Here is a 22,943-nt window from a genome sequence, read left to right as displayed (position 1 = left end):
GAGAATAGTCTGAACTCTGCTTTCTATCACTTTTCTACAGCTTCCATTTATCTATGTCAGCGTGGATAGCTTTCTGACCAGGCCTGTTTGCGAGGCAGGGCTTGCACACTATCCACATCATGTCCAGCCCATACATCTGTAGTCCTCCGTGGCCAGGAACTGGAGGTCCAAGCAGTGGGCCACACGTGGCTAAGACCAGAACAAAGCCACATACAGCGAGGCACAGTCAACCAGTACATAGTCCAAATATAGGGGCTTTAAAGAATATTTTATTATTTTTTTTGTAACACATGCCCAAGGCCTTCTTTTTTAAGCCCCTGGTAGCTTCTGAGGGAAGGCAAGAGGGTGGTGAAGCAAGTCACAAGTTTTAGATTATCTACTGCCATGAACTCACCACATCTCCATCATCTCTCCTGCCTGCATTGCCAGCTCTCTTCAATTTTATACAATTTTTAGAAAACATAAGCGAGCTGGCATAAAATAACCATTAATATCATTGCATCATCATGGAGACTCGGGAAGACAACACTTTAATGCTAATATTCACATGATTGTGAACCCATAATTGATGCTTTCAGTCATGCTGGGAAAAGGGGAAATTTGAGGCAAAATGCCATTAAAGGACATTTATGTTGTTCACCTTTTCAGCAACACAAGTTTCTTATCACTCAGGTCTGGCACTGGGAAGACAACATAAGATCAGAGCTAACTGAAGTTTCTAAATTTAGACAGAAACTTAGCACCATGTAGTTGTCTGTACTCACACTAGCCATACTCCACGGGTTCCCTAAAGCACAATGCACTCCATCAGCAAACAGAACATGTGCTAATTCACATCCTTAGAAAGGAAAGCAGTGAATCATTTCCAATTATTCAGTTGCTCAACTCATAGCATCTAATTAATTCTGATTGGAAAGTTGCAAAAAATTATCTAAGACAATTTCAAGCATTTATTTCAGATTTATTAGTAAATAAACTCATATGAATGAGGAATTGACCTTGTTAAATCACTGGCCTATGACTGCGGTCCAGTCAACAAGTGAGATCCCTATGAAACCACATCACTTTTCTGGCCCTTGCTGTAAGGGTTCCTTTTACTAAACATTTATCAAACCACACACATGACCTTGGTAGATGCTCAGCTCTCTGCATGCACCACCACTACCAAAGGGACAAACCCTGAAGGGGAGAACACAGAAGGAAGAACTGATCTCTGGGGGCTCTTGATTTTTGTGGGGACAATCCAGGCCAGACTGAAGGTGGGCTACAGACCTGAGCAGCAGGGCTGCAGACCTGAGCACAGAGCTAGAAGGAGGAGGCTGACTGCCCTCTAACACAGCAGTGCTATAACCAGCCAGATTCCCACCAGGGGCTCCGTCTGTGCCAAGCACGGCACAGCCTGAGCCACACCAGGAAGATGGTGTCAGGCTGCAGCAAGCACAGGGAGAAGAAGGAAAACTACTGCCAGAGCAGTAAGTTGTGTTAACAAGTCCAAGTAAAAAAGTCTGCTTGTATCTAAATTCAAGCATTCTGATGATGCAAAATTAAACATTTTGCTTCTTCCTCCTGACAGGGAGCAGCAAACATGATAGAATACAGCCTAACATACATTTTAGCATGCTTTATGTAAATTTGAACAGGCACCATCCTCTGTGAATGGTTTGATAATGAACACAACTCTCATTCTAGCACAGAAACCCTCAAGTTTTATCTTCTGCTATATTGACCTCAGCTACAAATTTCCCAGCAAAAATACAATAGGTGGTTTATGTCACATTACAGGAAATCACAAAAGTCTCTAAAACGATGCTGATTTTCAGGCACTTCTGATTTTCTATCAGCCACTTTTTCCCTTTTCATGCCTGCTACATAGTTAATATTGGAGCTTTGTTACAGAAAAATGACACTTTAAAATCACAATTAGGCTTTCTTGCTACATAGTTTTCTCTGAATTGCTACACCAAAGAATTTTTTTTTACTTTCTCTTCTATTTCTCTTCTATCACTGTAATTTCACTAGTTTGCATAGTGATACATATATACAATAGCAGCAGCACAAGAAGAGATGGAGATTCACCGCAATCCAAGTTACAATGTTATTTCAGAGATAGTTGCTCTCCTTTCCTCACTTCCTCAGACACCAACTGTCTGAAATTTCTTGCAAAATTATGTGTGTCGCTTTAGCATGGTGACAGGAACAATGGATATCTGTGCATTTCCCAATAATGTCACTCTCTACTTAGATGTTCTCTGCTAGCTGAAAAACGAAGGACCACAGCTTGCATTAGAATCAAAAGGAGGAAGAGCAGAAGTCAAGTCTTAGCAAAGTCACTGTCCTCCTAAGCCGAGTCAGAAAGATATTTTCTGCCATTCCAATTACTCAGTTAATCCCAGTGAGTTTTTCCTGGAACAGATATCTGTGTCACCATTACTCAATAAATACAAAGCTATTAAGACACCTCCCAAACAAATCTCTTCATAAAAGCACAATTTGAAATAAATGCCCACTGCATGCACTGCTCTACCAGAGCTCCCTCACCAGGACATTTGCCACTATTCTGAGTGTGCCTCTCCATAGACTTAAGTCCAGAGCAATCTCCAGATAACTGCTCCTGCATTTGGTGGCAAATGAAGACACCATTTCTTTCAGTGCAGAGCAAAAATGCTTGATGTTTCTTTACAGAACGAAAGTCCAAACTTGAAATGACTGCAGTTCTTCATTGGGCACAAGCTTTGCTTTCATAGGGAGGAAATTTTTTCCCCTAATTTACTATGGTTAACTGCAATCTTGAAATAACAAAAAGAAGTATATAGCTTAAAAAGTGGACCTTTTTTGCTTCCTTGGATTTTTGCTCCAAGATCTCACTTAGTGGAGAAAATGCAAAAGTTTATCCTCCCAAATTTCTCTGAGCCTTTTCCTTCCAAATTTCCCCTGGTCTCACTAGGTTGCAGTAACAATCAGGTTTATCATTTCACAGGGACCTTTCTTACGCCTGTGTTCTCCTTCTTACCACATCACATTCTCACTGAGAAGAAACACAGACCCCTTAGGACCACTTCAACTACTCTTTTCCACAGATTTCTAACCTTTTCAATACTCTGATTTCACAATTTAAGTCTTCAGGAGTACACAACATTCAAGCAAACAGAAACCTAGCTTAATACACATTTAGAACTAAATGAAACAACAGATCTTTTGTGATACATACAGATACGTTATGTCTTGATTTTCTGACCTTTTCTGCATGTTTTGCATGGTTTAAATAAGAGTCCTTTCAAATTCTATCCAAGAACCCCATATTCTGCACGTCTTCCTTTTCAGTCGTGAAGTCTGTGGGTTTAGGTCTATTCATTCTGGGACTTCAGCTTCTCTCTTCTTCAGCTGTTCCTGTAGACACCAACATTGCTCTCACTAGTAGTCATTATTTTCACCATTCCCTTGAACAACCCGAACCAGTTTCACTGTGTGGTTTTTGATACAGCAATTTTCTTTTTTAGATACCTGACCCCATCTTTGCAGCAGGATAGTAACCATCTGTGTGTGCAGTGGTGCTCCACTAGAACATATGAACATGCACATCTGATAAGCCCTGGCAGGACCTAGTAACAAGTATTTTCAAAACTAATGGAGTTAGTATGTGTTTTCACACATAATAGAGTTCACATGCTGACGCCAAGACATCTCTTGGCCAAATCAAGTACAATTGCACCAGGCTGACAAGCCAGGAGGTGATTTCTAGTATGTCAAGATTACACCCTGGTCTAAGTTCATGTCCTATGTATGTTTTATGTAGATACAGGTGAGACAGGACTGCTCAAGTGGCACGACACATGTCCTTCCAGGAGTTTCCTTTGAGCCCGGGGTCCTGCTGGGGTGCAGACCCTAGGCAGGGATGCCATGCCACCCCTCCAGCCTGGGACCCCCAGCCGCCAAGAGGATGCCACCTGGCACAGGTGCTTGAGACATGTTGGGGAGGCACTCAGTCAGGACCAGCTAAGTGAGCTGGCAGGCTGGCGACTGTAACACCGCCTGTGTGAGCAGGAGAGCCACTGATGGGCAGCAGCCTGCCTCAGATGCCACATACACCCATCCTGAAAAAGCATTGTCGATGCATGTCTGTATCCTCTGAGCTTTGCAATGCTGTCATTTAACTCATATCTTTCTTTTTGTGTTTCCCCGTTTTGGTCCCAGAAAGCGCTCCCCTGTGCCTTACTAGCCTTTTTCTCTCCCGCTCTCCCCATGTTTCTGACCCAGAGGGTGACTCTCACCCTGTGCCCGGTTCCACAGTCCCTGGTCTCCGTGCGCGGCCCCCGGGCCGTGCAGCACCGCCGCCTCTCGTCCGCGGCCTCTCCGATGCGGGGCTTGCCAACACCTCCATCTCCCGGACACGGCGCACTCTGCACCGAGCTACACGCCTTTTCACCCCTCCCCTGCTTACAAACCTTATCGACATCTTGTGGCGGATCCATGCGCTCCAGGGTCTCCAAGCTGTTAGATGAGAGGGTTTTTGACAGAAGACAAGACCTGTGGATTAAACTTTGAAGGCGTCCGCGCGAGACAGCTGGAACAGAGAGACGGCATTTTGATAGGTTTATGCTTGCCATGCTGAGGTCTTCACCTGTACTGGGAATAATTTGAAAATCTGTAAATAAATTTTTAAAACCTTTGCTTTTTGACCAGTGAATTCTGAAAATTTCATTTGCCAGCAGTCATACCCCCCTGTTCTTCTATCTCTCCATCCCTTCCTAGTTAAAATCTATCCAAGTCTTTTTCAAAGAAATCCAATATGCAGCTGACCATTGCTGAGCTAATTCAATCAATACATTCTTGATTTCTTTTTCCTGCCTCAGTGCTGAACTGTGTACCAAAATCATGTGTTAGGAACCAAAACCGAGAGGGCTTGCTACACGGCTGGAAGAGAGCAGCTAGCTCACAATATGGACATTTCCCATCTTCCGCCTCAATTTTCCCATCAGTTTCAACTGGATATTTGAAGCGTTTGACAGGGAAACTGTCTCCTGATGCTTAATACTAGCGCAGAGCTCTGCGGCATAATAACACAAACCAATTTGCGTTAAAAGAAGAAAAAAAAAATCCTCTATCACCGCCCCGCGCCCCGCCCCGAGGGGAGGGAGCCGCTCCCCTCACGGCCCCGCTCCGCCCTGCAGCGCCTGCGCATTACTCCCGCGCACGCGCGCTAGCGGGAGTCCTGCCTCCCGTATTTCCCGTTCCCCGTTCCCGGCTCCCGTCCCTCTCTCCCGGTTCCCGTCCCGTTCCCCTCACTCCCGCCTCGCCGCACTGCCCGCGGGCGATGCGGTGCTCCCGGCGCAGGGCAGGCGGGCCGCGCCTGAGCTCCTTCTGAGCGCTCGCAGCCGTTCTCTGCAGGAGCTGCCTCCCTCCGTCCCGCCATGGAGCAGCCGTACGGCGGGCAGGCCCTGGCCGGCGGCGGCGCGCTGGGGCCTGTGGATGTGCCCAGCGCCCGGTAACGGCGGCGGGGGGGAGCGGCCGCTCTGCTGGCTCCGGCGGGCGGCCCGTCGTCGTCCCTTCTTCAGGGGGGCAGCGGGCATCGCCCCCCGCCCTCCCGGGGGCGGGGAGACGGCGGCCTTCGCTGAGGCGTCGGAGCCGGGCCGGGCCCGGGCGGCGGCGTGGCAGGTGCGAACCGGCCTCTCTCCTTCCACAGGCTGACTCGGTACATCGTGCTGCTGTGCTTCGCCAAGGTTTTAAAAGCCGTGGGGCTGTTTGAATCGTATGATCTTCTGAAAGTAGTCCACCTCGTGCAGTTTATCTTCGTAGTGCAGCTGGGGTGAGTGTGCAGAGGGTGGAGCCTTGTCCCCCACGCGTAGTACTTTGGGTGTTCTTTGACAGCGTCAAGGTTGTAACCCTGCATTATGTTTTTATCGTTTATTCGAAGAGGAGAAGGCATAATAATGAATCCAGGAAGTGGTCTGTTCATAGCAGTGTTTTTGCTTCACATTTCTGTTCACTGTAATTTCAGTGTCTTGCAATGTCTCAAGTTGGAAATGATCCGTAAGGTCTATTGAGTCCAACTCTCTGCTCCTCACACAACTACCTGAAACTGAAGTGTTCTCCAGATGGAGTGTTCTCCAGATATCCTTGAGTTCTGACAGGTTTGGAGCTGTGACACTCCTGGGGAGCCAGTTACGGTGGCTGGCCACCCTCTTAGGGAAGAACCTTTCCGTAATATACAGTGTGAATTTACCCTGATGCAGTGTCATTCCCTCTCATGCCCTATCACTGGTCACTGGAGATCAACATCTCCTCCTCCCCCGTCCCTCCACTGAAGAAGGTCCCATGAGGTCACCCCTCAGCCTTCTCTAAGCTGAACAAACCAAGCAACCTCAGATACTCCTCTTGCTCTTGAAACCTTACACCATCATGGCTGCCTCCCCCAGATGCCCTCTAACAGTTTGATGTCTTTCTGGTACAGAGGCACCCAAAACTGCACACAGGTCCTGGCTGGGGCCCCATCAGAGCATTGCAGAGCAGGACAGTCACCTTCCTTGAGCAGCTGATGATGCTGTGCTCGAATGCAAATGCACCCTAGGATACAGCTGACCCTTTTTCTTGACCCATATTCAATTTTCCATCAACCCAGACCTCCAGATTTCTTTCTGTGGGGCTGCTGTCCATCCTTTTGTTCCCTGCTTTGTGCATGCAAACAGGGTTACCCTGCCACAGATGGAGAATCAGCGCTTGTTCTTTCTATATCATTGGCAGTTATCCACCTTTCTAGTCTTTCCACATGTCTCTATAAGGCCTCTCTGCCCTCAAGAAACTTCAGTGTTTTTCCAGCTTCAAAGTTGGGCCTGTTCTGACAGTGCTGTTGATGATGGTGCGACTGTTGCTCCAGCTGGCAATCCACCGTCACACAAATGTGCTCTCACCTTCCCCCACCGCAGGGGGCTGGGGAGGAGAATGAGGAAGAAAACAATAAGTAAAACTCGCAAGTTGCGATAAGAAGAGTTTAATAATTGAAATTAATAAGCTAATAAATTATTAATAAGTTAATAAGCAAAATATAGTAATAAAAGGAAGTGATGCACAATGCATCTGCTCAACACACAATGATGATACCTGGGCCATCCCCAAACCACAATCAGACCCCATGTGAGTAGTTCTCCCAGTTTTTCTACTGAGTAAATGGTATTTATGGCTGGTAATGCAGCAGGGAAAATAAAACCAGTGACTGTTGTCAATGTGGCCTGTTAATGGATAAAATGTAGAGGAAAGCATTTTGTAAACTGAGCCAGATATGAGAAACCTAGTTGTTTAGATCTGGTTTGAATAAAAAGCTGAGTGCTAATGAACTAATAGACAAATCTTTCTCCTTTTGACAGGTCTGCTTTTTTTATGGTTTTGTTTCAAAAACCATTTTCATCTGGAAAAGCGGTAACCAAGCGTCAGGTGAGTTGACATATGTAGGAGTGACTTGCATCTTCGTAAATATTCTTGGCAGTATGGCTCTTGCCAAAAAGGAAAGGTGAACAAAGATGACTCCACTTAGAAGATGTGGTTACAGGTTCTAGAGGTATACTACTAACTCAGTGTGTTGTGGGCTGAAACATTGGTTGTTCATCGCTTTTGATAGCTTCTTTTGAGAGTATAGTGAAAAGGCTGTCCTTATCAACAAGCCAGCATCAGCTGTAGGGAGTGGATTTTCAAACAGCTCAGTCTACTTAGCTGACCTGGACAGTTAGACAGGCAATTTCTGGACTACCAAGATGTCAAAATGCTCCAGTCTTTTCACTCAGAGCAGAAGAGTCCCATATGCATGTGATGAGGGCCTAATCTAGCTGCTCATCAGACCTTGGTGAGTTCTCAGTATCCCAAGGAGTTTAGAGTAGAGCCAGCTTGGAAGGTGCTGATTTATAAGAAATAAATTTTCTTCACCTTCTTCATACTCATCTTGCATTTATGTAAATGTGTGCACAAAAACTTGATCTAGTGTGTGCAGCAAGTCGACAGAATCTGAAGGATAGCCTCAAAGTGTTCCTTGTGTCAACTGCTTTCATTACTACATGCGTATGGCAGAATTTTAAAAATGTAAACAGGAATAAATGGCATCTTTGATTTGAGTTCAGAAAAATCTGTCCATATATGGTTTTACTTTTGCTAAAAAAATTCAAATTCTGGATTTTGAAGATGTTATGTTTGTTGTAGGTGCTTCACCTTGTTTACCGTATTTCCAGAATTAATTTATTCTAAAACTTGCACCTGAGGTTAATAAGGTATTGAATATCTGAGTTACAGCCCAATTCCTGAAGAAAGAATATAACACATGCAAAAGTATTTGTAGGTATAAGGTCTTAGCCTCAATTTGTACCTTTTATCTTGTTTTTATTCTGTTTATCTTTTTCTGATATATACAATAGATTACAAGATAGGTAAATGGACTTGATTTTTTTTAACTAATTTTCGGGATTTTTATTGAAGAGAACTCAGACAATGTTACAGAATTTAGGACTGTGGTATTAAAAAATTCTGGTTCATAGTATGTGCACATAAATCTTAGTTGCCTGGCAAAGTATCCAAGAAAATAATCATACTTTAAATTATAATTATGGAACTTACAAAGCACGTGTTTTCCCCTCAATTTCTACAACTATTGTGCTAAAACAATGCTAGTAATAGAGTGTTTATTTTGAAACTTTGGAGAAAATTTTAATGAAATACCTCTCATTTGCAGTGGATCAAAATTTTTAAGCATGCTGTTGTTGGATGTATCATTTCACTCTTATGGTTTTTTGGCCTTACTCTATGTGGACCACTGAGGTAAATACATATCTACTGTAAATACTGGTTTTCTTTTGTGATCCTTCCCTGTTTTGCTCCTTTTGATTTTTTTTTCTGTCTGTCAGACAATGCTTCTAGCCATTTGATGTATATACAAAAACTTACTGAATCCTTACGAATTTTCATGTGAAATTTTTAGTGCTTGGGAAAAAGTACACATAATTTCTGTAGAACTGGTAAATTTCTTTTGCCAGAAGAACTATTTCTTAAATGAGATGCATGTGAAATTCTTCATAGTGCTTAAACACTTGGTGTGAGTGATGCATCAAGGTGACTTAGTGCAGTTTTTGTCACTTCCCTGCTCTCCTTCATGTAATGCCAACTGTTTACCTATTTAGAGTCCATGGCTTGATGGCTAATGGTAGCAGCTGGTATTCTTTGACAGGTGACTAGAATCAATTTCTGGACTTGTTGCAGAGTACTTCATTATCTGGTTGGCTGTGTGCTCTGTGTTGAAATTGGGTAACCATTTGTGCTGTGTGTTAGTACTTCTGACTGAGTAGCTATGAAAGAGTAGCTAGACTTTCAAAAATAAAGGTTAATATATTAGAAAGCATCTTTCAATCTAGAGAGGAAAGTAAAGCCTTAAATTATATATTTTATGAAGGTGAATTTTTATCATCTACATAGGAGAAGGCATACCTAAGAGTAATAATACTGTGATAAATTATATTAATGTAGTTAATACTCTTATGTCTTTCTGGATGCTGGCAGTCTTTCCAAACCAGACCAGTTACATTGGGTCCAGTCATGGTTTATTGCTGTAGAGAGGATTGCAAAAGCATTTGCTAAACTTGAGGACAAGAATTACTTTCATGTTCTGCTCAGAAAAGCTGTCAATACAGCTTGGTAGTTAGCGTTTGCTGTCTGAAGGAGGTAGCATGGAAGCTAGAATTTTTTATTTTCAGTGATTAAGAGGTTTTGAGGTGGCATAAGCTACTAGGTCATCAGCACCTCAATGAAAAGGACACAGTAGTACAGAACAAGACATGTTTTTTCTCTGGAAGCAGAAACTGGTTTAGAGGAGGTATTATAGTGGGAGCAAGAACTCCAACTTGAGCAAGTTGGTATCTTGTAGTGTTGTTAGAAGAAAATAGAATTTAAAGTTATCCATAAATGAATAATTTTAATCTGTTACTTGCATTAGGAAGTTCCTGTTTTGCAACATGTATAGTTGTCTGCAGCTAGATCTGTTGCTGGTGAAGGCAAATTGATTTGTGTTTTTTCTTTTGAATTGTTAAACCTGCTGTTGTAATAATAGGATAGATCTTTGTTGTGTCACTAATTTTAGCTGAAATAGTGTATATCAAGGTTTTGAGGTAAACTCATTGTAAATAGAGTATTTATTTCTTTTTTTTTTAATAGGACATTATTACTGTTTGAGCACAGTGATGTGGTTGTTGTGTCTCTCCTTAGTGTCTTGTTCACAAGCTCAGGTGGAGGACCAGCAAAGGTATTTAAAAATCTCTTTTACCAAATGTAAAACATACTAAATCCTATAAATTCAAGTACTTCTCTACCTGGAGCAAACTGTGTTTTGGATCCACATTCATAGAAAATGTGCTTTTTTAGTTTAATTAGTGGTGAAATAGTAAGACATACTACTTGCAGTGGTTTAAATCTAGATGGTGAAAGCTCTGGGAGCTGGGATTTCATAGCTACCTCTGTCCTTTCCCAGCGAAAGAACTTCAGAGCTATTCTTTCTGATAGTCTTTGCATAGTTCTTTAGCCTTTAGGTACCATAAGACAAAATCCAACAGTTTGTACAGATCTTGTTTGTAGCTCATTGATGCTATGAAATATTAAATCGTCAGGCTGAAGTAGCAGTGCATTCTGGCAGGCAGAAAGACACCATGAAGAAAGTAATCACACTTAAAGTTCATAAGATACCAGCATCTAGCTTGCTGCAGTGGTGATATGTCCTGGGTTATCTGGTAAGTCTGAAAAACAGAAAAAATGTGCAATTATATTGTCAAGGTCACTTTTTAAAAAATAATAGGGGTTTCTTTAATGGTTTTCTTATTGGAGTATGCTTACATTGATCAGGAAGCAGGAAAGGAGAGGACCGATTTCCTAGATTTTTTTACAGTATTCTGTTGCACCAGTTTAGAAATACTTGGGTTTTTTGTTGTTTGGTTGTTTATTATTTGTTTGGGTTTATTTTACAGACAAGAGGTGCTGCATTTTTCATCATAGCTATCATCTGTTTACTACTTTTTGATAACGACGACCTCATGGCTAAAATAGCAGAACATCGTATCCTTTCTTATGTGAAAGAGCAAGTGACTCTTAGTACTGGAGGAGAAAAAATGTGAAATTGAGTGTACTGAATTAAATTATAATTAAAATTTTGAAGCTAGTTCTCAACTTATCATAGTGTACTGACAAAAGGTAGTACATCTACAGATAGGCAGTGAAAACGAACAAGGTGAAAGTAAACTTTCCAAAGGAAGAATAAAAACATGGAATTACGCAAATGGTGTATTCTGTAACCTTATTGATGAATTTATTTAGTTTTCTGTGAGTAGAATCATAAAACAGTCATGGAATGGCCTGGGTTGGAAGGCACCTTAAGATGATCAAGTCCAGCTGTTCACCCAGTACTGCCAAGCCTGTCACTAAATCATATCCCTAAGTGCTACATCCATGTCTTTTAAAAACCAGCAGGGATGTTCATTCAGCCACTTCCTTGGGCAGCCTGTTTCAATGCTGATAATTCTGTCTGAAGAAATTCTTCCTAATACTCAATCTACTCAATACAATGAGACTTAAGGCTATTTCTTTCTGTCCTGTCAGAAAAAACTGACCCCCACCTGGGTTCAGAATGCTGTCAGATAGTTGTAGAGTTGGTAAGATCTGCCCTGAGCTGCCTCCTTTTCCCTAGACTAAAAGCCCCCACCTCCATCAGCTGCTCCTTGTCAGTGCTCCCCGGCTCTGTTGCCTTTCTCTGAACACACCTCAGCACTACAGTGTCTTCTTGTACTTAGGGGCCCAAAACTAAACACAGGATTTGAGGTGCAGCCTCACCAGTGTCCAGTACAGGGAGACAATGACTGGCCTGCTCCTGCTGGCCAACTGGGCACAGCCTGGCTCATGTTCAGCCATTCCCAGGTTCTTTTCCACTGGGCAGCTTGCCAGCCACTCTGCCCCAGCCTGTGGAGCTGCCTGGGGTTGTTGTGACCCAAGGGCAGGACCCAGCACTGGGCCTTCTTGAACCTTACACCATTGGCCTCAGCCATGATCCAGCCTGCCCAGATCCCTCTGCAGAGCCTTCCTGCCCTCCAGCAGATCAGCACTCCCACCCAGCTTGGTGTCACCTGCAAACTGATTGAGGGTGCCCTCCATGAGATCATTGGTGAAGATATTAAACAGCACTGGCCCCAGTACTGAGCCCTGGGGAACAGCACTGGTGACTGAACACCAGCTGGATGTGACTTTACTGACCACCACTCTCTGAGCCTGGCTATCCAGGCAGATTTTTACCCAATGAACAGTGTAATTGCCTAAGCCAGGAGCAGCTGGTTTCTCGTGTGGGACATTGTGTCCAAGGCATCCATGCAGCCTTGAAGTCCATGCATCCACAGCTTTTCCTTCATTCACTAGGCAGGTCACTTCATCATAGCAGATCAGGCTGGTCAGTCAGAACCTGCCTTTCACAAACCCATGCTGACAGCTGGGCCTGATCTCTGGTTGTCCCACGCATGCCAACACATCATAAAGCTCAGTTTGCTTACCTCTGCTTTCTGTGTTCTGCTACCTTTGACTGTTCTTGTTCTTGCTTAAAAAAAAAGAAAATCTAAAGAAATTCTTCCTTAATTTTTTATTTAGCTGAGGGGCATCATGACAGTGCTCTTACTCATGTTCTATATACAATCATTGCTTTCCTGGGTGTTGCAGATCACAAGGTAAATAATATGTATTTTAGAATCTTTATCTAAGTTTTGAAGGTAAGAATTTCACCAGATCTGAGCTAATCCAAGCCTGAATCAAAACCAAAAGGTTGGACATCCCTACCCCATATTGGAACTGAACTAGCACTGTAATTTTTGCACACTGATTGGACTATGAGGAGCTTCAATACAGCAAGCCAAACCATACAATATTCAACCTCTGTAGCTGATAAGGACTTTGCTGTAATGCATAGCCTAACAAGTCACTTTAAAATTATCGTGAAATGTTCTGTCATCAGTGTTCTTAGTGTTTATAATGCTTTGCCTACAAACCACTTCTTCCTCACTTTTGGTACCTGTGTTTTGTTTCTGCATATTTAGCCTTCCCCAGTCTTTACATTATACTTGTATTTGAAGACACAGATTCTGATACTTCTCAGTAAGATAGTCCCATTGTATTTGGTGGTATGAATAGCTGAATATCGTAATCTGACTGTACAGGGTTGAACTGGCTGATTGAGTTGTGTTAGCTTAGTCTTGGTAAAGTGGCTTAATTGAGGACTAAAACAGGAAAAAAATGGAGCAGCTGAAAATGTATTAATATAAAAATAAATCAAATATTAGACTGGTTAATGGTGCAGAAAAGCAAGTGTGATCTAAGGGAGATGAGATGCTGTGTGTCTTGTAATTCATCTAAAGAAAGATTTTGAAAGAGTATATTGTGAAGAAACAAGGTGTGTTCAAAGGTAAGTGGATGAAAAGGCTATGAAGATTCTAGAGGACAAGATGATGTGAATCTTTGGGGGTTTATGTATGCTTTCAACACGCTTTTAATAATGGAAGATGGGAAAACTCTGAGTGATTTTTCTTCTTCCTCAGATGCTGTTTGCTACCATTTTGCTGCTGGTGTATGCCAGTTCACACTATTGAGAGTTTTAAAGTTCAACTGAGGCTTGTGAATAGTGCTAAGGCACAACTCTGTATGCTGTGTTACTGTTTGTAGCTAGAGTAAAAATTACAGAAAATATCCTAGTTTTGGCTTTTGTTTCCAGATTAAAGAAAACATTAATATTTCCTCCTTGTAAGTGTCACTGTGTTTGGAGTGAGGTTTTTGTACTTAAGAAATGCTAATGGAATCCTGTTATGTTTCCAGGGTGGAGTATTGCTTCTGGTACTGGCATTGTGCTGCAAAGTTGGTTTTCACATGGCATCCCGAAAACTATCTGTAGATGTAGGTGGAGCCAAGCGTCTTCAGGCTTTGTCCCACCTTGTTTCCGTCCTTCTGTTGTGCCCATGGGTTATTGTTCTCTCTCTGACAACAGAGGTAAGATACTAAGTACAAAAATAAACCATTATTTGTAATGATTGTGAATTGTAATTTGAATCTTTCCTTTAAAATATCTTTAAAATTACCAGTGTTGCTGTCTTTATTTTTGTAGTAAGCTTTGTTTGAAAATTTTCCATTATGCTTTTTTTCTGTATTTGTTTTTTATCTGTGTGATACTTTAATTTCCTTGTTTGTATGATAAATGTGTTTCATCCTTCTAGCTCAGATACTATATCTCGGGTTCATCTACTCATATTGCACAAGCATTAATGACTTTATAAATACAGTGCTCTTTTATCCCTAAGAAGTAGATCATTTATTGTCATTTTAATATTGTCGTATTGTCTTTATGCTTGCGTGCATAGGGAGAATAGGCCATTGCAACCATGGCATTGTATATGGAATTCCTTTTGCAAACAGGAGAGTATTTAAAATAAAATGCTTCAGTGCATTTTAGATATATGTCTCTTTTTATATCTGGAATGATATGTTTATATGATAAATTGAAAAGATAAATGTATTTATGTTTTATGGATTAGTGGAAACACTTGTAATTCAAGTGAACTACATTTAATGCTGTAAGTACAATCACTCTTCTGGTGGGCAGTCCTGTTTGAAATTTTTTTTTTGTTGCAGAGTAAAGTAGAGTCTTGGTCTTCTCTCATCATGCCTTTCATAACAGTCATCTTCTTTGTTGTGATCTTGGATTTCTACGTGGAGTCCATATGCTCTGTGAAGATGGAAGCTTCCACATGTGCTCGATATGGATCCTTTCTTATTTTCATTAGTGCTCTGCTTTTTGGAAACTTTTGGACGCATCCAATAACAGACCAGCTTCGAGCTATGAACAAGCCACCACACCATGAAAGCACAGAGCATGTTCTTTCTGGAGGTGTGGTAGTGAGTGCTGTCTTCTTTGTTTTATGTACGTATTCTTGTCTAAACTATAGTAAATCTGTGGTCTGTGTGACTGGGAAGCCAATCAGAAAATTGAAGTGTGCAGAATTCTTTTGGATGAGCTTTTATGGATTCTTTGGCATAAGGCAGCCTGTAGCTTTTCGCTCTTCTATTGTCTGTCTACCAAAAAAAAAAAAAGGAATGTGATCTGTTGTGGAAGCGATGATCTAATTTTACATAGCACTGAAATCCAATAATAAACCTCAAGATGAAGTTGGCAATCAATTTGCTGCCAGAAAATTTCATGTAAACTTTGATTGCTGATTAAACACATTATAAAATAGCTGTGAAGCTTAGAAACAGCAATAAAAACTTCAATACTTTCCTTGCAGCTGCCAATATCCTGTCCTCCCCCTCCAGGAAAGGGCAGAAGGGTACCCTTATTGGCTATTCCCCTGAAGGCACTCCTCTCTATAACTTCATGGGTGATGCATTACAGCAAAGCTCCCAGTCATTGCCCCGGTTTATTAAGGAGTCACTGAAACAAATCCTTGAGGAGTATGATTCTCGGCAGATCTTCTATTTCTTGTGCCTAAATCTGGTAAGTGCATGGTTTTTTTCTTCAAACCCAATCACAATAGTGCATATATAATGAAAAAAGAAGAGTTATTCTTTAGAAGATTCCCATAATTGATTCGTTTGAAAGTGGCCTTTGACAGGGCAATGTAAGTAGTGATCACTGATTTGTTGTCACAGTGCAGCACTGGTTCTATGTGTAAGGGTTACACCAGTAACTGAATACTTGTATGATAGTATGTTGAAGGTTGATATACCTCAATGTTGCCAGCAGGTGAAACTGATAAGCCCTCAGTGAAAGTGATAAGGATTAGGACAATAAAGTACAAGTTGTGGGATTGATTAGTGTCATATTGGAGCAGGCTAGTTTTATTTTTAGCTTCTCTCTTTCTTGAATAGGAAAAGATGATTCAGTAAGCAAAACTGGTAGAACCTCATTTGCAAAGATCTTCTGGAAAATAAGGGGAGAAACTTGAAGTATCTGTGTTAACTGTAAGGAATTCCATTATGGAATATGAAAGATTGGAAAAAAGTTTTTGAGCAGATGGATTAATAATACAGGGTAAATGTATGTATTAAAAATGTATGTATTAAAAATTACTTGTGTACCTTTCTCAGAACCAATTCCTAAGATTTAAACAGTCAACTTACTAGTGAAGAAAATGTTGGCATTAACAGATTTATAGACAACATTACTTTTACACTAATAATGTATTAGATCAGAACTCTTGCATTTTTAATGATAAAATGCTTCGAATTTGTCTGCAGAATGTCAGTTCAAAATTTGAAACAGAAAATTTACTCCTGTAAAGAGTTGGTTTTTATGTGTGAATCTGTAAGGAGAGTGGGTTAAAAAATGTGTCTTTATAGACTTGGAGTGCATCATGTATTTCATTGGAAGAGAGGAAAAATGGTCAAGAAATACTTAGAGTAATACCTCTGAAAAATATTGAGTGTTCTATGAAAAGAATATCCTTCTATCTACTAAAACATTAATACGCAAGTTAATATTTAAGGAAAAACTTAAACTCTGTTTTGTTTTAGGCTTTCACTTTTGTGGAGCTTTTTTATGGAGTATGGACCAATAGCCTTGGTCTTATTTCTGATGGATTTCACATGCTTTTTGATTGTTCTGCGTTAGTGATGGGGCTTTTTGCAGCTCTGATGACAAGGTGGAAAGCAACTCGCATATTTTCATATGGGTGTGTATCTTGGGTTCTTTAAGGACTATTTGAAACTTAACTCTCCTTGCTCATTTTCAAAATGTCCTGGTATGTATGGGATATTTTAGTAATGCATGCTTCTGTGTGTTTTTTGCTGTGTCTCTTCTCTTCCATTTGTACTCATGCTATTCTCTTATTATCTGTCAAAAAAAAATGTCTGAAATGTAACTTTCATTTATCTCTACAAGTAAAACTTTTATCACTGTGAATTTTCTTTAGAAATTGCCTTGTGCTAGGCATTTATGTCAAATAGAAATCTATGTCAAAAACCAGTGTTCGTATGAAGATTTAGATTTGGCTGAAATAATAGAACTTTATGTGTTTGCAAAGCAGTTTAGCAGTTTGAAGTCCTGAGTGGGCAGTATATATAAGAGAATACTTCCACATTGTTCTATTATAATGGAGTTTGGACAGTTGGAAACTGGCCACGTCTTGACCAGAAAAAAATAACTCAGGAATTGAGACATGATTATGTGACATTGAGAAAAAAAGCTACAGCAATCTTAATGCTGTATTGAAATAATTATAACTTCATTTATTATAACTTTGACATTTGTTCAGAGTACCCATTCTTCACTCTCAAATGTATATGTGTTTACATTCAGGTATGGACGTGTAGAAATTCTCTCTGGATTTATTAATGGCCTCTTTCTGATGGTGATTGCTTTCTTTGTCTTCATGGAATCAGTGGCAAGACTGGTAGATCCTCCAGATATAGATACAAATATGCTAACTGTAAGTTTTATCCTTCTGTTTCAGTGTAGTTTTGCAGTTAATGGTTCATTTATGTTTTATCTCCAGGGTGATAGTCCTTCCAGTACCTGAAGGGAGCCTTCAGGAGAGCTGGAGAGGAATTTTTTGCCAGGGCATTTAGTGGACAAGTAGAAATGGCCTCAAACTGAAGAAGGGCAGGTATAGATTAGATATTAGGAATTAATTCAACGTTAGGAGAGAATTCTTTATTGTGAAGATGGTAAGGCCCTGGAACAGGTTGCCCAGAGAAGTTGTGGCTTCCACGGTTTTCCTTAATTAAGTGTGTGGTGGTTTTGGTTACCATGTTCTAGAAAATAAGTTTGAATACCTGTGAGGATGCAGTGGAGTTAAAGACTTTTCTCCCTCTCACAGCCGGTCTCTGTTGGAGGGCTGATCGTAAACCTTGTTGGTATCTGCGCCTTCAGCCACGCGCACTCCCATGGCGCTTCTCGAGGAGGCTGTCCCACACATGATCACAGCCATTCTCACCATGGCCACAGCCACAGCCACGGGCACGGCCATTCCCACAGTGACCATGGCCACAGCCATGGACATGCCCATGGATCTTCTGGAGGAGGCATGAACACCAACATGAGAGGCAAGTACAGATTGTTGAATCATAAGGCATTTACGTGATTTCTAGGAGACTGAAGATTTTCAGGATCAGACCTATGCAGTATTATGCCTCAATCTAAAAACGCTTTTGAGGAGTGATCTGACAGGCATTAAATGCACTATACAGGAATTGCTCAAACCATTTATGAGTTTAACTTGAAGAAATGTGAGATATTTCTGTGCATATGTATGTAATACATAAGGAACAATAAAAAGCAGTAATCCATAGTACTCGCTAACATTAAAAAAGGTCACTGTAAACCATACTCAAAAAGTTTTAAGTCCTTGTTTGTAAGTTCAAACTGGAAATGAAGGTACAGTGTCTCTATCTAAAAAGATACTACAATGCTTCTAGAAATCATGTGACAGCTGTTTGTAACAATACTGGGAAGGGGATAAGAAGCAGGAGAACAAATACAGACCAGCATAGCATATGTTTTTATTTGTGATTCAGAAGATAAAGTGGTAAAGAAAAACTTTCAAATATGAAATCCTGAAGCTAACTGAGATGAGCACTGTATATAAAAGTTCAGCATAGAATTTTTTCCCTAGTAGTTAGAAAATAGTTATTTACCAACTGTCTGGCTTATAAAAAAACCCCTTTAAAAATGGTGTTTTCTGCGTAAGCTTGTCAGAATATGGTGAACAGTCTCATGTTTCATATGTTATTTTATGTCTTAACTCGATTATCCTGGTTATTCATATTCATCATGTCTGTAATTTTTTAAAGTCTGTATATAGTCATGTTACAATATTCTTTAAAATCCTGACACCTAACTAGTACTAATCTTACCAATGGTTGAAGAGTATTTTTCTATGCCCATTGAGTGTACATTGAGAAAGAGCTCACAGTTAAAGCAGTAGAAAGTATAAGATTCATAGCAATAGCACAAAAACAATTCTCTTGTAAAACTGGAGTAGAATTGGCATACAAAAAACAGCCTGTACATTCATGTATGTCCACATTAGCAAGCAGTGTACACTGATCTTCTAACTCTGTTAGGGATCAATGAGTCCTTATATACAGAGGTAGATGATTATGCTATATTGTACAAATCCCACATATTCGCATATACTTTAGTCTGTGGATGCCTACCTACATCTTTGGCCCATAGATTAAAAATTGTTTTTTACAATAATTTACAATTAAACATTTGTATTTTGTGTATTTTGTCCCAGGTTAGCAAAGAGTCGTCTCTGTTTAGCTTGAGGATACTTACTAAGCCTTACTAAGTTTCTGCTATTGAATATATACATACATTTTAGACAGATCTGTTAATCACTCTGTTTGTTTTGGTTTTAGGTGTGTTTCTGCATGTGTTAGCAGACACTCTTGGCAGTGTTGGTGTTATCGTATCCACAATATTTATTCAGCAATTTGGATGGCTCATAGCTGATCCACTCTGCTCTCTCTTTATTGCTACATTGATTTTTCTTAGTGTTATCCCACTATTGAAAGATGCCTGTCAAGTGCTTTTGTTGAGGATACCTCCGGAACAGGAGAAAGACCTGCATGTTGCTTTAGAAAAGGTACAATTATAAGTGGTTTTGTATACAAGCATACAAAGCTGTAACTGTTTCTAATGATTATTAAAATCAAGCAGATCAGTCAGCTCCTCTTGTCTTAGACAACTTCATGTCTCAAGTTGTTTAAAATCTGTTTTTCAGAGAAGTGACAGGATGACTAGTTCTAACTATAAAAGTTGGTTTGCAGCTAAAAAGACTTCCACTGTTTTTTGGTTTTATGGATAGCCCATAATTTCAGACAAGCATGGTAACAGTTTGGTAAATGTACCACACTGTAGTACTGAGAAAGCAGTATACAGTTCCCTAAACCTGCATCCTTTTTAAACTTGTTACAAACATTCAGGGTACAGGATTATATCACAAACTTGTAATTTCAAGTTTTCTGATTTATCCATATCATGAAGGATATACTGGTTCACAGTAGGTGAGATGGCAAAACTTAAGTTGTTTTTTCAAATCATTTTCTCATTCTAGAGTGTTCTCTTCCTGTCTGGTGCAGTATGGCGTTTGCCTTGAGGCTGTACCTAGTCTTTGCTGTTGCCTTATTTTAAGTTCCTGCCCAGAATAGTAATGTGGACCTCAGTGTGGAGAATTCCTCTCTGTAGAAGAATGAGTTAAAAGTTCTTTGAGGATGCCATCAACTAGAGGCTTCAAGGAGGACTATCCTTATGGTGTCCTGTCAGTTACTGAATGGGAAAATGTGTTCTTGTCTGCATGAGAAAAAGAAAAAAGAAAAGAACAAATGGGAATTGTCTGGGAGAGATTCTTGTAATGAAAGGACAGTGACATGCAAAGTGTGGTTTCACTTTTTGATGAGGGAAGACAGCAATTCTGAGAGACTTGGGAAGAATAAAGTACATTTTGAAAACAGTCAAAGACCAGTTGATTAAAAGATAATAGGAAAAGCATTTTAAAAATTACATCACAGTAAAAAAGTGTGTTTAATGTAGGTTGACCCTGTCCAGCAGCCAGCATCCTACAGCCACTTGCTCACTCCCCTCCTTTACCACCACCAGTGGGATGGGAGCATAAGCAAAAAAACCCTGGGAGCAATATAATAGGTGAAGGAAGAGCAGTGGAAAATAGAGAAAAAAAAGCAGTCCCCAAACAACAGCCACCTTGGAAGCCATAATCCTGCCTTCATCCTCTACCCCAGTTTTTACTGCTGAGCAAGGTGTTACATGGTGTGCAGTAACACACCGTGGACAGCTTGGGTCAGCTGCCCTGGCTGTGTCACCTCCCTGCTTCTTGCCCATCCCAGCCTACCCGCCAAGGCAAGGGCAAAGTGGGAAAAATAGAAAGCCTTGAAACTGCCTGATAGAAAAGAAATAGCTTGAACAGTTCAGCAATAGCCAAATCACTGGTGTGTTACCGAAATGGTTTTAAGCAGAAATCCAAAATACAGTGCCTTATCAGCTGCTCTGAAAAACCATCACAGCCAACCCAGAACAAAGATCAATTTGAAAAAATTAATGTATTATGGAAAAGAAGTTATGTCTCTGAATAAAGTTCAGCTGTGATAACTAAATACAGCTGCTAAACAGTGAGGTAGCCACTGCCCTAGTAGATGCTGGACCAGTATTCTGATTAGTGTATCCATTTGTGTTCCTGTGATCTGTTCATAAATCAAGGGATTTTTTCCTCATCCTATTTAGCATTGCTCTTCTGGAGTTTTCATTTGATTTGACTTTTACCTTCTAGAATTTTACAGTAGTAGCAAGGTAACCTTTCAATACAAGATATATCTGTATATAGCTTAGTTGGAAAGCTGCTGTGCTACAGTTTTGTTTCCTTGTGAAATACTATCTACCAATAGCCATGTACAAGTTTAAAATTACTTAGTTTTTGCTAATGAAATTTCTTCACAGATTCAAAAAATAGAGGGAGTTATATCCTACAGGGATCCTCATTTTTGGTGTCACTCTGCAACTGTGGTGGCAGGCACAATACATGTGCAAGTGGTGTCAGATGTGATGGAACAGAGAATTGTACAGCAGGTACAGTGCAAGGTTTTTAGACTCTTAATTCCTTAATTTCCTACTCGGCATCTCCCTCTTGGTCACAGATTGAAGTTTCAATCTGACATGTATGATTTTTCTTGTAGCTCTCCATTATTGTCTCAGAGCTGGTCTCTAATGCTGTACTGCCCCTTTCCTGCTAGCTTGAAATTAGTCATGTAAAGTGTTATTTGCTAGAACATCTGCCAAAACACGACTGACAGTGGCAGTACGTCTGCTCTGAGAAAAGAAGGGGAGGTGTTAAAACAGGTCTGCAAAACAGGAAATAAACAGTAGGGATATCTGGATGCTAATCACGTGTCTAAAACCGGATTACCACTATCTATCTGCCATGGGTTTTTCTTTTCCTTAAAAAGATACACGTTTCCTATGCACAACACTGAAAGTCACCCAGTGTGCAGAAGTTGCAAAGCCATACCCTCTAAAGCTAGTCTTCGCTTTCCAGAGAATTGAATTCTTCACAATGATATATGGGGGTTTTTTTACTGCATTGCAGAGCCAGTATACTGCAAGTTATTGTGAGATACATGTAAAGTGCGATACTAATGTTAACTGTACCATTCTGTTCAGGTCACAGCAATTCTGAAAGATGCTGGTGTAAACAACTTAACTGTCCAAGTGGAGAAAGAAGCTTATTTTCAACACATGTCTGGACTCAGTACAGGATTTCAGGATGTCCTTGCAATGACTCAGCAACTAGAATCCATGAAATACTACAAAGATGGTACTTACATCATGTGATACAAATTTGTATTTGCCAAAGGAGATGTAAATGGTCAAGCTAATTGATTCCATATTTGTATTTTTGCGGGGAGATCTTGCACATACGTGTACAGAAACAAATGTACTATATATTTGAATTTTTGTAAGTGTACTCTCTTTGTTAATTGGATTGAGATGCTTTTATAAAGGAAATAAGAAGGACTTGAGTACTTGCTGTAAATGTGAAAATAGTTGAAATCTTATATACTATACTTGGTGTTTATTAAACAGAATTCTTGAAACTTGCAGATGAGCACAGATATCTTCCATACTTTCTCCAAAGTGTGGAACATCGGTATTTTAATTTCTTGTTAGCAGTGGGAAATAGAAGTAGTTTATACTGGAATGCAAACAATCAACAGGGCACTACTTTTCTTTCTTTCAAAAGGATAGCTTGAAGACTCTTGGAATGAAAAAACCACTTTATTATGGGGATTAAAAAACATCAAGTCCTGTGTTTTGCATATTTTGTTAGATAAGAGAAATATACAGTTTTTATATTATGTCTCAGCATACAAATCTGATTTCTATACTTAAGGCA

The 22,943-nt window shown here is 40.3% G+C and overlaps 1 protein-coding gene and 1 long non-coding RNA gene across 3 annotated transcripts; one reads left to right on the top strand and one right to left on the bottom strand.

Moving 5' to 3' along the window:
• Nucleotides 1–782: 782 nt before the first annotated feature.
• LOC115915214 lies at nucleotides 783–5,187 on the bottom strand. The gene is made up of 3 exons (XR_004061492.1): nucleotides 4,716–5,187; nucleotides 4,443–4,618; nucleotides 783–3,387 (listed from the first exon to the last, which is right to left on the bottom strand). It is a non-coding gene; the product is annotated as an uncharacterized LOC115915214 (long non-coding RNA).
• A 10-nt stretch (nucleotides 5,188–5,197) lies between these two features.
• SLC30A5 (solute carrier family 30 member 5) lies at nucleotides 5,198–22,655 on the top strand. Of its 2 annotated transcripts, none has more exons than XM_030968442.1 (16): nucleotides 5,198–5,482; nucleotides 5,681–5,803; nucleotides 7,359–7,425; nucleotides 8,708–8,793; nucleotides 10,180–10,267; nucleotides 10,983–11,070; nucleotides 12,643–12,719; nucleotides 13,858–14,028; nucleotides 14,668–14,956; nucleotides 15,321–15,529; nucleotides 16,549–16,706; nucleotides 17,333–17,462; nucleotides 17,853–18,078; nucleotides 19,399–19,625; nucleotides 21,491–21,619; nucleotides 22,211–22,655. In XM_030968442.1, the coding sequence occupies exons 1-16, from the start codon at nucleotides 5,409–5,411 to the stop codon at nucleotides 22,379–22,381; spliced, it is 2,313 nt and encodes a 770-aa protein (XP_030824302.1). In that variant the 5' UTR covers nucleotides 5,198–5,408; the 3' UTR covers nucleotides 22,382–22,655. The 2 variants fall into 2 exon arrangements, with proteins under 2 accessions (XP_030824302.1, XP_030824303.1); XM_030968443.1 differs by having other exon boundaries at nucleotides 14,668–14,923; nucleotides 22,211–22,648.
• The last annotated feature ends 288 nt before the right edge of the window (nucleotides 22,656–22,943 follow it).

This window comes from Camarhynchus parvulus, chromosome Z (assembly GCF_901933205.1).
Source record: "Camarhynchus parvulus chromosome Z, STF_HiC, whole genome shotgun sequence".
Taxonomy (NCBI): domain Eukaryota; kingdom Metazoa; phylum Chordata; class Aves; order Passeriformes; family Thraupidae; genus Camarhynchus; species Camarhynchus parvulus.
This window is presented reverse-complemented; position numbering and strand designations above follow the sequence as displayed.